At 38.5% G+C, this 15,248-nt stretch overlaps 1 protein-coding gene across 3 annotated transcripts in view; it reads left to right on the forward strand.

Annotated features, from left to right (window-relative positions):
- The first annotated feature begins 821 nt into the window (after positions 1-821).
- eng (endoglin) overlaps positions 822-15,248 on the forward strand; it is a 46,929-nt gene continuing 32,502 nt past the window's right edge. For all 3 annotated transcript variants that reach the window (XR_004577424.2, XM_034300651.2, XM_034300652.2), the window contains exons 1-2: positions 822-967; positions 1,810-2,054. Coding sequence is in view for 2 of the 3 variants with exons in the window: in XM_034300651.2 (XP_034156542.1) it covers positions 1,991-2,054 (64 nt within the window). In the remaining variant the exon portion in view is untranslated. The remainder of the gene's footprint in view (positions 968-1,809; positions 2,055-15,248) is intronic.

Genomic DNA, 15,248 nt, shown 5'->3' on the forward strand with positions numbered 1-15,248 from the left:
TGCACTGTGGCGTATGAGGTCCTATAGGGATCAGGATGCAGTGTGTTGGACGTAAACATGCAGCGCTTAGCTCCTGTTAATAAAAAGCTATATCGTGGTAATTGCTACACCTTTAATCACAATTTACATTATTTTCACTATCTTGTATATGACTAGGTTTATTAGAAATATTTTTGAAACACTCGTCTGATGAACAGAGATGTGGTGGAAAGGTTACATTCGGGATTTAGGAGCTGGAGATGGTCTGCGTCTTACAGTTATAATAAATAATACTAAAATCATTTCAGAGACTTTTTACTGCGAAGGCTATAGAAAATAAAAAAACATAGAGAAGTTAAAGTAAAAAAAAGTTTTTCATATTTTTTATATTTGGCAAATAGATTATTAAGCACAAGATAAAATCACAGACTTTTTTTTTTTTTACTTAAAAAAATATATGGTCCACATTTTTTGATTCTTTGAGCAAAATGTGCATTTTTTTTTTAACATCTAAACATTTGGTAAGATAATAATTATAATAAAAATCATTCTAAAAAAATATATATTGTTTTAATATATACATTTTATACATTAATTAAGAACATACTATAAAATATAAATATTAAATTATATGTAAAATGGTTACATTATATTGGATAACTATATAATAAAATATATACAGTAATAATTGGCTATTTTTATATTAAATATTATTTAAGTGTTTCTACGCTGTTGACCTGAGACTGATGTCTAATGACGTCACCCCCATTAACGCCTATTAACGGACTTCCGCTCGCGCGCCCTCTAGCGGCTGCTTAATGCATTACAGTATAGTAGATGGAGTAGGAAGTGGGCGTGGCTTGCCTTAGACCGGCTCGCGTGCGCGAGAGTTTTGTCTCAGCTGCTCACTGAGTGACGGCGGAGAAACTAAAAGCAGAAAATTCTCTCTCAGAAACACAAACCAAAACCCGGAGCTCCGTCTAGAAAGGTGAGGTCTTAATATAATTCATGTTTAACGGCCATGTTGGATTTATTTTAGTCCTGTCACTAATAATACAACTTTCATTTGCACTATTTCCACTGTGTAAACTTTAAGTGCAAAGAAGTTGCCGTTATGTTAACCGCAAGCTGCTACATACGGGTTACAGGTCACCATGGAGACGTGCGTAGCGGCATGCTGTCATACTAAATAGTCGCACGTCGAAATTGTGCGTTATCTGCTGTAACTATGGTAACGCTTTACGGCAGTACTCGCTCTAGCCATTTTAGCAAAATAATATTATTTTATTATTGTTTTTTTTCCTAAAGCAAAGGATTAATAGTTTTGTTTCTAGATATGTAATTAACTTAGGCTTATTTATTCATTACAAACACGCATATTTAATGGAAATATTTATTATTAATCACGTGGATGTTTACTGATGTATTATTTAGTCATTACTTAAAACACTTATAATTAAAAAAAAAAGGGGTAAAACAAATAATTTAAGTAGAAGAACTGAGAAGTCAGCAAAAGCAGAATACACACACACACACACACACACACACATTCATGTTCTAAATTTCATCAGAGGTTTAAACTGCATGTTTAAACATTAGATCAGTGTATATATACACAGAATATGTAAAATATTGAACAATTATGCCCAAGTCACGCATCTGGGTCTTATCAGAATCTTTAGCGTGCCGTGATCCAGCAGGAACTTTTCCCAAGCAATCCAAACAGTGTAAGAAAAAAAAACAACAACAGAGGCATCTTCCATGGTCATTGGTTAAAATGAGCCCCATGAGATTTCCCCCTTAACGCCGCCTCCTTTTCTGCCCTGCCAGGAAGCGTCAAGGCCGGACGGGTGTGATTAGCGCCTGAAATACAACCAAACACACTCTCACACACACTCTGACACACACTCTCACACACGCACAGTGCTGGAACCCGTGCTGTCTTCAGGTGCCGGTTAACAGAGGGATAAACTCCAGAACCGGACGCTGCAGAACGACACTGATTCCAGACATGGAGACCTTCAGCACTATTTTGACTTTGCTGATGATCTTCAGCGCTTCAGCTGCAGCTTCAGGTAACACCGCCGTCTCATGCTGTTTCACTCTGAAATGTTTTTGCACACTTATACCTACACTCCTTAAAAAAAGTATAGGGTCCCTCAAGGGTTCCTTGGATGGTTAAAAACTCTACTTTTCCAAAAGGAGAAACTTTCTTTATAGGTTTCCCCAAAGACTGAACAGAAGAACTATTCAGACTGCTAGACTGAACTTCTGTAGGGCATCAGCTATCAAAACAAGGGTTTCGAATTGACAGCCGTGTTCAGTTTGATTACATGATAGGGATAATGCGATAATGACATTGCAAACACAAGAAATTAGCACTTGAACGATCTGGAATTTCTCTCTCAAGCATCTATAATCTATACTTCAGGAGGATTCTTATATCTGCATTTAGAAAAAAACAAAACTTAAAGATCACTGGAGTGACACCTTAAATTACCTGGAGAAGCACACTCTTAGAAAAACGGTTCTTTAAGGGTTCATTTGATATTTAAGAGTTCATAGCTTCCAAAAGAGTTCTACTTGATATGGAACTGTAAGGGTTCCTCACGGAAGAGCCCACGTTTTCTAAGAGTGTATGTTCTGGGATTTCTTAAATGACTTTTTTTCTGATTGTGTGTTAGAGATGGCTTCACGAAAAGGTTTTTTATGTTAATACAGTTTTTTTTTACATACCAGTTTTGGTTTCTCTTTCTGTTCATATATTTATGGAGAGAAAATTCAACCACCATAATATTGAGCTTCAACAAAAAACAAGGCAGAAGGTAAATACAGATATAAATAAAAAGATTAAAATAACAGAAAGTTTGAAAATAAAAAATAAATGTAAAAGAAAAAGAAAAATTCTCCATATTTTTGTTCAAGAGGAAGGAACAGAGACTTTATATTCCATGATTTGTCTATATTTCTACTTATTTATATAAGTATAGCTACCTGCAGTTTTGCTTTCTTCAGGTTTCTGGCTTTTATTTTGAAAATGACATGTTGCATTGTGGGATGAAAATAGCAACTATGGAATCATGCATTCTTTGAGATAATAAATATTCGTATTGTTGTGCCCTACATACTGCAGAAAAGCGGGGTTTAGTATGAGTAGTATATATAGTACCCCAGTGTGAACACAGCCTTAGCAAACATTCTGGTGCTAAAGCGTGAGATTTTATTACAATAACAATATCGTGACACGAGTCGTTGAATGCGAGCATGCTTTTGTCGATCTTGTATTCCATGTGTGCTTTCCAACCTTTGAAGTTTAGATTATTGGATTTCGTTTGCAATTCCTGTTATTAGACGTGAAGGCCACGTGAATATATCACGTAAGGAAATCTGTTCAATATGAGGAAACCGTTGTTGTTATTAATACCTCTGCTGGCTGAAAGAACCCTCTATTCTTTCAGCAGTGGGCGTGCATCACAGCGTATTTATTCAGGTTCGGATTCTTGAGCACGAGCCAAATTGGGACACTGTTGCGTGCTTGGGAAAGAGCCACTTACCGACGTAGATGTATTGTTATCATGTAAACATGTGGCATGTGCTACATCATGATAATTGGTGACATTTCATCAACATTTAACAGCCTGACAAAATAAAAATCTGCACAGGACACCTGCTGTTACGCTACAAGGTGGTGTGATAAAGCGGAGTTACTGTTTCAACCGCAAAGTTGGTTAGTTTCCTATAAACGCACGTCCCGAAGTGTTCCTCTCATACCACAGAAATCTGCCACAAACAAAATGTTTTTATTTATTATTTTATCTATTTATAGTTACATTACCTCTGACTATTACAAAGCGCTGACACTGGAGACTCCTTCCATAAACGCTAAATAAATGTCTCTTTACCGAAAAGCTCACCTCTTAGTTGATGTGGTGTGTCTGCCATAGTGATTGAACTGTTACTATAGAAACGATAACATAGCATTAATAAACAACTGCATTAATAAAACCAGCTGTTATAGAAAAAGAATCAACACTCTCTGACCAATCAGAATGGAGAATTCATCAACGCAGTGGTATAATGTTGCATATATGTGCATATGTTCACTAGGTTTGACTGGGTTTGCTTGAATTAGCCAAGACACACTTCTAGCGTTTTGCATTAGAGCTACAGTGCTCATGTAGCTACCATGTGATGAAACCAGTTTAGCATTGTGCACACTGAAAGCTAAACCACACGTAGGTTTAAAAAGCAGAAGGTGCATTCTGAGTTTCTGTGGCTAAATCTGGTCACTGTGGTTTATTTCGGATGGGTTTTCTGGGCAGGAAGTGGCAAAGAAAAAAGTACAGTGCTGACTATTTAACAGATCAGTATAGCCTTAATGATCACAGCATTATGAAGCCTTTATGTCAGCTAATAAATGTTTGAGCTGATGAGCACGTATAACATGTATATCTACGTGTATGGTAGAAGGTATATGGGAGATAATGTACAGTTGAGTTTGCACCCACTATTGCATTTGCATGGAAAAAAATCATCTCTATTTTACAATTTATCTATAAAACAAATAGAATTATAAAATAGGTGTGTTCTGTAATAAGGCAGCGATCCAAAACATAAAGCAGAATCAGGCCTTTAATGAATGAGTGCTATAAATTACATTTCTGCATTATGTCTTTAAATGAAAATTAAGTTCAGTTCTTGGATTAAACATTTCTAGCACATGACTGGCATCCCATGATGCACTTGTTTGCCATCCAGCTGAGAAAACGTGTATGAGTGAAAAAGAAAGAGGGGTGTGTGTGTGTGTGTGTGTGTGTGAGAGAGATAAAGAAGATAAATAAAGAGAGATGAAGAGAGAGACAGCATGTATATATGAACAGAAGTCTATACAGACAGAGAGACAGAGAGACAGAGAGAAGGAGAAGGGGAGCTGCAGTGGATCCACAGGGAGCGATATCCTGAGGAAGAGCGCAGCGATCAGGGCGCCATTACATAACGACTGTAACGACTGTACCCAGCGGCCCAGCGGCGTCACCAGCCCACTCCAGCCCCGCCGAGTAAGAGACGGAAAAAATAGGCCGCCAGGGAAACAGACGGAGAGAGTCGGAGAGATGACGGACGTCTCCTCTGATGTTAGACAAAAAAAATGAAAAAACAAAAAGCAAAATCAGAGAGAGAGAAAAATCCCCATCCTGTAGACAAATAAAGCACTTCCTTTCTTTTCAAATCAGGCTAGCCAAGTCGGAGACAAATGACCCCATGCCCAATTGCCCTCTATGCCCCAGACAAAGTGCCCTTGCCCTTAAATTTCAATACTACGCATCCCAAATGACCACAAAGACCTGCACCTAAATGCCCCAAACAAAAATTCCCCAATTCAAATATCCCACTGACCAAAATGACCCAACCTAAATGCCCCTGCTCAGACGTCCTTGACCCAGAAGACCCATTGTAAATGCCCCTGTCTAAATATCTCTGACCCAAAAGCACCAAAGTAAATGGCCTTGGAAACACACTCCAGCCCAATTGCCTTCAACAAATGACACCATTTCCATTTAACCAAATGCCTCAGCCAAAATACAACTGCACCATTTCCCTGTCCAAATACCTTCACCCCGAATGCCCCAGTCTAAATGCCCCTTCCAAATGCCTCAGCCAAAATACAACTGCACCATTTCCCTGTCCAAATATCTTCACCCCGAATGCCCCAGTCTAAATGCCCCTTCCAAATGCCTCAGCCAAAATACCACTTGTCTTGCCCATATTTGCCTTCATTTGTCTTGCTCATCCCTGAATTAAGTGCCCCAACCTAAATGCCCCTGTCCAGATGTGCCTGGCCCAAATGTCCCAACATAAATGTTCTGCGAAATGCCTCCACTCCAAAATGTCCCTGACTCAAGTGTTCCACCAATGCTCTGCCCTACCTGTGTCCCCGAGCTCTCACGCCAACAGCCCCAGTGAAAAAGGCCCCGTCCCTGAATGTGCAAATTTCTTGTCTCTGGAAATCTCTGGGAACATACACCAAAGCCTCCACAAAATACCCCATTTCCATATAACCAAATTCCTCAGTTGAAATGCAACTACCTCATTTGCCCTGAACAGATGTTCCTGACCCAAATACTCCTGCTTAAATGTCTCTGGCAAAAACGCCCCAGCCTCAGTGAGCCAAAAGCCCCAAGCTAAATGTCCCTCTTCAAATGCTCCTGATCTGAACCCACCAAGCTAAAAGTTCTGGTCCAAATGTCCTTGGCCCAAATGGCATAATCCAAATACCTCTGTCCAACTGTCCCTGACCCAAATGCCCCAATGTAAATGCCCCTGTCCAAATGTCCTTGGCCCTAGTGCCCCAAATTAAATGTCTCTGGAAACATTTTTCTGCACAAATGTCATTAGCCAAAATGTTTTGAATCAAATGCCCCCATGGCAAAATGTTAAATGCCCCTTCACCCAAATGCACCAGCGTATATGTTCCTGCCCAAATGCCCCACTCCAGCCAAATTTCTCAACCCAGATATCTCCCTAATGATGAGTCATGTTTTAAGTTAACAGTAGAATGCAGGGAAAAAACAACAAGCTAAATTTATCACACTCACATTAGCATATAGCATCAGGCTGTGTTTTCATTCCTGTGCCCAACTGCCCCCGCCAGACAGGGTGGCAGGGAGACCCAATGACGCGACCTCTTGTCGCTCCTGGAGTCCGATTTTTATCTCCAAATTGCAATTAACAATCGCCCTGTCTTTCCCTCCAGACTCCACTCGACGGCCCATTCTTTCTTTTTTTCCTCTCTCTCTCTCTCTCTCTCTCTCTCTTCACTTCAGCTGACTTTGTTTATACTGTTTTTGCCCCTCTTCCTGTGTGTGACGTGTTTTTTTTTTTTTTTTTTTTTTTTTTTAACCTCAGAGCTTTCTGTGTGGGCCGATGGAATATTTTCAGATGGGTACAGGCAGGCATTCGATCCGACGTTCATATGGAGCTCGGTGGAATTTACCGCTCGAGTCTAATTCCCATTCGATGCAACATGTTAACAAGACACTCGTATAAAAAGGAGAGGAAGATCAAAGCAGCGCTCGTGAAGATGGGCTTAATTCCCTTAGCACTTCTTACTCATAAGCCCTGCCTGATTTTAATTAGGCCTTTTAGTGTCAGCAGTGTGGAATTCAACTGCTTCAGCTCCACTGAACATACGCTAGTGTATAACATCTGTCTGGCCATCTCATAAAAACAACAAAAAATGAACCCAGTGTTAGGATTTCTCTGCACTGATTTATCACGGTACACCGTCATACCGATATATCGTCTCGCTCCTATGCCAGACTTCCTAGAGCTGAATGGCTCATTAGCGCCAGGCTGAGATAAATCTCAGAGCCGCTGTTAGCACCAGAGCGGCGGCCGTCTGGACCGATAAGGATCGCCGCTCACTGGCTGAACTTCTGTAGTCCTCATTCACTTATTTTTTTGTTTTTTTTTCTGAGGAAAGATATTAACACAAGGCTTGAGAACGTCTCTGAGAAACTCTCTGTTGTTTCTCTTATGGCACTCAGCCACCATTCGACATCATATAAACGCAAAGACACTCAGTATACACTCCAAGTCTGTGATTTATGCAACATTGTGTTATTGCATTGTAGTACAAACCAAGAGGTTTCTGTAAGACTTAACACACCATAATTGCGTAAGAGTTTTATTGGATTGTCACTGGCTGAGCTGAATCACTTCATTTTTCCTAAGAGTTTGGATAAAAGTAGAAAAAAAAGTCTTCTGCACTGGAGCTACATTGTTATGAATAAAGGGAAATTTTTTTTTTAAAAAAGATATATCTAAAAAGTGTTTATCCAAAAATTTTTATTTTAGTATTTTATTAAAAAGGTTTATTTTGCTACAATCGTACTAATATAAACTTGATATACTAAAATAAATGAGTTACCTTGTGATCTAATGTTCTTTCTAATTTACTTGGTTTATTTTAAGTATACTAAGTGCCATTAGTGATTTTATTATAAATTATTAATTATAAATTATTAGTTTACTTTTCGATATACTCATATCTTCTTTTATTAGATCCACATTCAGTTATTTATTTGATTTAGTTTTATTTTTCTTTGTGAAAGTTGTCAAACTATTCAAACACTTAAATATTCAGATATGTAGAATCAGATTGTGTCTCTTTTTTATTAAAGTGTTTAGTAGATTAAAGTTGTCATTATTTATATTTTTCGTGGTCGAGTTATTGAAGTTTTTATTAAACCCATTCAATTCAACGCTCCAGTCAAACACGTTTATAAGAGTAATAACTCAGTAATAAATATAACTTTGATAACGATGAGTTCCACATCTGTAACAACTTTTTTTTAAAAATGTGGACCCCTGGCTACGTTTCATGGATCCTAATTTGAGACTCTGCTAAATCTGCTAAAAATACATTTTAATGAGGAATTGACATTTCAGACCCAGTTTATTGAAATCCTTGAGGAGATGTTGCTGTGTGATGATGTACACGTGTACATTTAGTACACCATGCTAAACTGGTAGCTATAATTGTTCCTTAACTGTTAGCTATATAAGCTTTGCATGAATATAATATGTATTTAAAGAGTACAATAAATGCATAAGAAGATATAACACAGTATTTACTATTACATACTGTATACTACCCATGTACTCGTTCTATCCTCTTTTTGGATTAAAGTGTGTGTAATTTAAATAAATAAGTGATTTAAATCTGACAGGGCAATATGTGTGTGTGTATATAGTAAATTGCATTATAACACAGAGCTGATGAAGTGTCGAATGAGAAGGTGGATTAATCTTTAACTTGTTTCAGAATTAAATGATTGAAAAGTGCGAAGTCTTTCATTTATAAATTAGAAATCATAATTGTAGGCAAATTGTTGTCGTATAAGAGGATTAAAGTAACATTATTCCTTAGTAAGTCATTGACAGTTACAGGATTTGAAGCTGATCAGTTGAGGTTCACATTAGTGAGTCTCCTTGTACATAAATTTACACAAATTGTGTGTAAATGCTCCTGCGTATGATTTACGAATAAATTAGTTTGTATCCAGCTTGATCAATGCTTGGAGTTGTATCTCCAGTGTAAAACTCCAGGAGTGAAGTTATAACACTGAAAATAAACATGCCATTGTTGATGGACTGCATCTGGAGTTATGGGGACGTTGTGTGCATTTAATGTCCTCACTGTCCAGTTCCTCTGAGACAGCTCCTCCGTGTCTCTTGGAGGAACAGATTTTCAGTACACAGCTAAGGTCAAATCAAGCATTTTTCAAATACGCTGCAAACCATCACAGCGTTTGCTGCTTGAAACATTCCTCACAGGCTCGCACATAAATCTTCCTTTGGGTCGGAGTCATCAGTGGTGCCGCTGCAGCGTTTGTCGTTTCTATGCGAAACATATGTTTGTGTGCAGCGACATCAGACTTGAATGATTAAGAGCGCCGGAGCTTCCATCTGCTCGGCGGAACAGGCTAACAGCCTCGGCTAAACGAATCCTTCCTCCACGAGCCGTGGCGCTAATTAATGCAGCGAAGACGGATGAGCTCTCTGTGCCGCGCCGCGCCCCGCCACCACCACCAGCTCATCCTCATCCACTAATTCATTTGTAAATACTTAGCGTTCTGTTCACGCCGTTGTTCCTGATGATCTGTCATCGCTGTAAAAAGTGCACCATATGCCCTGAAGATGTGCAGAAACACGCTTGAGGGAGGAAAGTTGTCGAGAAGCGTGGTTGCTTTATTGGTTAACATAACATAATTACTCTCACCTTCATTTTGTAATTGTTTGGTGAGAGAAATGTGTTAACGTTTTTTAAATTAGATTATACCACAGCAGTGCAGTAGTGCAGCTGCAAATCCCTGCTTTTCATTTTATTAATGCACTCCTTTGTTTATAGTAATATTATTAATATTATTATATTAAGTTATGGTTTCTATAGTAATGGCTCATTCACAGGGACTTGTACGGCGGATGCTCCGGATAAACGGATTGATAAGGTGAAGTAAGTTTTCCACCTCAGGAAAGTCTTCAGGAGGATTCTGCGTTTTGTGGTTTCTCTGTAACATGACAATGGTTATGGAAGGAGTCTCCAGTGTCAGCGCTTTGTAGCAGTCAGAGGTGAAGCTGTAACTTTAAGTTTTCCGACACAGGAGGACAGAGGGCGTTGCACTTTGCGGATTCTCAAACAAGCTGCAAAACTAAAAAAAGAATGAAACGTAGAGAAGTCTGGAGCGCTGTAAGTTCTTCATAAACCCGGAATCAAAAGCAGAACTAAAACTGTTTTGTGAATGAAACTTTACATGCTTGGATCACATTTTCATTATTAAAAATCTTCTTTATATAATATATCAAGCACGACTTATCTGAAAATGAATTTAATTTCCGTTTGCTCTCAGGAGGATCTGTATATAAGTGTTAGAAACATATCTGAGGCTCAATTTTTATCCATATTCTTCCTGTTGCTAATTTTCTATACATATTTTAACATCATTTTTTATTACTGTATTACTATAAAATCTAAAGAGATAGTCTTGCTGAACAGTGAACAGTAATGCTTCATTCAGACTGGTATAATGATTAAATGACTCAGGTAGGGATTTTTTGGAGTAGGGGTTAAAGGTCACGGGACAGCTCAGGTCTCTGTGTGCCTCTGATAAGAGTTTGTTTGTCTTCCTGTGGATGGTTAGGCCGGGGTCGGCGGCCACGGAAGTGCCGGGACAATAGGTGTGTGGAGCAGAGGCTCCCTCCCTCATTCTCTTGGTCACTCGGACCCCCTTCACTTCACCCTCAGCCTGCACACAAACACTTCTGAGAGCAGTGTTAGCCCCTTTAGTCTTTTTAGCCTCTTTAATCCTGGATATGAAGCACATTGGAAGGTGTGGCAGGATCTAATCTACAAGCATTTACGGCAAGAAACATGTTGCAAGCTTTGCAGAGAAGAAATGGATGTCTTTTCAAATAATCCCTGAAGGCCACATGACACATGAAGCCTTAAAATCAAATAATGTGAATCACGACGTGACCTCAAGCTAAATCCTGAGTTACATTTGACTTATTAGTTCACAGATTCACCAGCGTACCTCTTTTATGTCTGAAATATTAAAAACGTCATCCACTAGATGTTTATTTAACATTTATACAAGGAGTCCCCAGCGTCAGCGCTTTGTTAGAGGTAAAGCTCTAACGTTTTGAAATTTTCAGGACAGAGGTGTTTTTATGCTTCTTCGCGGTTTCTCTGTAACATGACAAGCTGCATATTCGAGTCTTATTAACTTCAAGAGAGAAGAAAAGAGGCTGGGGAGGGAATGACTGTTTATAGCTGCTACAACGTACATTCCACAACATTAAATGGATAAAAAGTATGATGTGTCATTGTTTAATAAACAACAGTATAGAATCTTTGGGAAATTGCTGCGGTGTAAGAAGAAGAAAACACTAAAAGATGTTAAAATATAGGAAAATAATCAACTTAACAGTTTATGTTAACATCACATCACCCTGTCATTGATTATTTTCCAATAACAACATGACATGGAGAGTTTTACTCCTTACTTATGTATATGCTATACTCTATACCCTATACTGTATGCTGTATACTCTATACGCTATACTCTATACCCTATACTCTATATGCTATACCCTATACTCTATACTGTATACTTTATACGCTATACTCTATACCCTATACTCTATATGCTATACCCTATACTCTATACTGTATACTCTATACCCTATACTCTATATGCTATACCCTATACTCTATACTGTATACTCTATACGCTATACTCTATACCCTATACTCTATATGCTATACCCTATACTCTATACTGTATACTCTATACCCTATACTGTATACTGTATACTCTATACGCTATACTCTATACCCTATACTCTATATGCTATACCCTATACTCTATACTGTATACTCTATACCCTATACTGTATACTGTATACTCTATACGCTATACTCTATACCCTATACTCTATATGCTATACCCTATACTCTATACTGTATACTCTATACGCTATACTCTATACCCTATACTGTATACTGTATACTCTATACGCTATACTCTATACCCTATACTCTATATGCTATACCCTATACTCTATACTGTATACTCTATACCCTATACTGTATACTGTATACTCTATACGCTATACTCTATACCCTATACTCTATATGCTATACCCTATACTCTATACTGTATACTCTATACGCTATACTCTATACCCTATACTGTATACTGTATACTCTATACGCTGTACTCTATACCCTATACTCTATATGCTATACCCTATACTCTATACTGTATACTCTATACCCTATACTCTATACTCTTTATGCTATACTCTATACTGTATACTCTATACCCTATACTCTATACTGTATATTCTATACGCTATACTCTATACCCTATACTGTATACTGTATACTCTATACCCAATACACTATACTCTATACTGTACACTCTATACTCCATACTCTATACCCAATACTCTATACCCTATACTGTATACTGTATACTTTATACGCTATACTCTATATGCTATACTATATACTCTATACTCTATATGCTATACTCTATACCCTATACTGTATACTGTATACTTTATACGCTATACTCTATATGCTATACTCTATACTCTATATGCTATACTCTGTACTCTATACTGTATACTCTAGATGTACAACGTAATTGCCTGGTTCCAAAGTAAACCCTTTTTAGGAAGGAGAGAACCCTTATCTGTATGAAGAACCCTTAAAGGGCCCATTTCTAAGCACAGTTCTTTGTAGTGGACACATTTTTGGACTTCGGAAACTTTTTGGAGTGGTATGGCTCATCACTCACGGAGCAGCTCATGGATATCCTCGTGGCATGCAAACGTTAGGAATTTACTCTGTGTCACTTTGGCTCGATGGTGTATAACTAATAAAGCTTATCATCAATAAACCAGAGTGTCGGCCAGAACACTCGTGGACATGAGCTATGCGAATTGATTAATGTACTGCACAGATAATTAGGCCCAAGCGTTAGTATGTGTCCGTTGTAGCAGCTCAGGAAGCTCATCACGGAAAACTCAACTTGTCTTCCTAAACCCTCCTCCAGTAATAAGCGTGTGAGAGAATTGGCGATCATATTGATGATAAGTAGCTCCACACCTGCTTCAGACGCACCGTAAAAGCAAAATAATAGGAAACAATAGCCGAGCGCCTCGTTTGAGGAGTGGCTCCGACTTTCTGACGAGACTCAATAAAGGAAGTCGCTGTTTCCAGGATGTAGATGTTCGCTGCCAGCTCAGGACAAGTTCTTTGAGGTTCAGTGTTTTTTCTTTTTTTTTTTTTGTTCCTTGTTTTTTGCTGACTGGAGGCCTATTGTAACTTGGCTAAGTGAACTCGCAAAACAAGAAATGATTCTGCTTGATGCAGATTTTTAGGTTTCCGTTTTATGGCTACAGATCGTGGGATTAGTGTGAGATTTTTCATCTTTACAACACTTCAATGCCACGTACTCCAAACACGTGAAATGTGTCATCAGATGGTATATTCAGGGCCCTAATTTTGGGGGATAATCTAAAAAAATTATTCTACCAATATTATTTTATAAAAAAGTTGATAAATGGATAATAAGTATCATAAATAAGTCTTATAAATAAGTCAGGAATAAAACATGTCATTTTACAAGTTATAATATTATGTTATATAATGTTTATATACAACTTAGTGTAAATAAAAAAATGCAGCTTCTCATGTTACAGTGAACACGGAAAGTGCAAAAAGACTTTCCGATGTCAGAAATCTTTACAAAGTGCTGACACTCAAGAGTCCTTTTATTAATGTTAAATAAACGTCACCTCACGGGAAAATTTTAGAATCATTTATTTAACCTGTTCATGTGGAACGTCCACCATAATGTGTAAGTTGTTACTCTACTGTAGAAATGATAACATATCATACGATAACAAACGAACAGAAAGCAAATTAAAGAGATGATTCCTGGAAAAGAATCATTTTACTGAATCATTTAATAAATACCCAAGCTTAAGCAATGCAGTAGTAATTTTAAAAACACAGTGGGATGGAATTTATCACACTGTACCTCAGGGCTCTGTGTGTGTGTGTGTGTGTGTGTGTGTGTGTCCAGCATTTAGCAATGCTTTCATGACTCACTCCCTCTGTTCACCCCCTTAGCCAGCAAACGGGACTCCCTTATGAGTGTGTTTTGGCTCAGAATGAGGTCTCGGGGTCGAACAGGAAACTGACACATGGTCACACATACACACACACATACACATACACACATAGACCAAGGAAAAAGTGCAAGGCAAACAAATGCCTCATAAAGTGCTCACGATGTACAGGGACAGCTATCATTTTATCTGTCGGTCCCGACAATGAAAAATGAGACACGCTCCCATGATTCCCTGCTGAATCCACAAGCAAATGGAAATCCTCAGCCTCGAGGCGCAGTTTGCATGGGAAAGAGTCGTTCGAGCTGCTGATAAAGTAGATTCTACCTCATTTAACACAGAAACGTTTAGCAGAGGCGTTTAGTGACATCGGCATTTCCGGGGGTCAGGTTCATCGGTCAGTGTGAACACAGCTCCGCGCCTGATTTTGGTGACTGATAGATGTGATCGAGCAGAGACTCCCACAGCGGAGGCTGAGATAAATCTGCTCATAGTCACAGGCTGTTGACTGTTACAGAGGAATAAGGCTCGTTGTTAGTGTTACAGGCAGCTGTGAGAGCTGTAAACCCGCTATAGAACATCAACTTCATTAGAACGTGTCAAGTTTTAGCTCTGGAAAAGACGGCTAACTGTTAGCGGGCCACGACAAGCGCCATGAGGAGCCCGTCTTCTAAACACAGTGCTTCCTGTCATCCTGCAAACATGCCGGCTTGCTTTTTCTCCTCTGCCTGCTCCTGGAAACAGTGTAGAAGGAGAAAAAACGTGATTTAGGCCTTGTTTGCACTTCCAGATACTACTTAGGGGCAGAAAATGAAAAATGAATGAATGGAGAAGAAGAAGAAGCAGATGAATAGGACTTACGTCCGGGTTCTAAATCACAGACACTGTGTATTAAAGTCGATCAGATGGGTGACAGTTTTCAGATTTTTTCCACAGAAAAAGACATAAATATTGCACATTAAAAACAAATATTTAATAAGCTCCTGCAACTGCATGCAGTCTCTAAATTGCAGTGTATTAATTTACCCTAGCTAGTGCACGAATATGAAATGAAACACTATTTT

The sequence above is a fragment of the Pangasianodon hypophthalmus genome, chromosome 27 (genome assembly GCF_027358585.1).
Source record: "Pangasianodon hypophthalmus isolate fPanHyp1 chromosome 27, fPanHyp1.pri, whole genome shotgun sequence".
In the NCBI taxonomy this organism is placed as follows: domain Eukaryota; kingdom Metazoa; phylum Chordata; class Actinopteri; order Siluriformes; family Pangasiidae; genus Pangasianodon; species Pangasianodon hypophthalmus.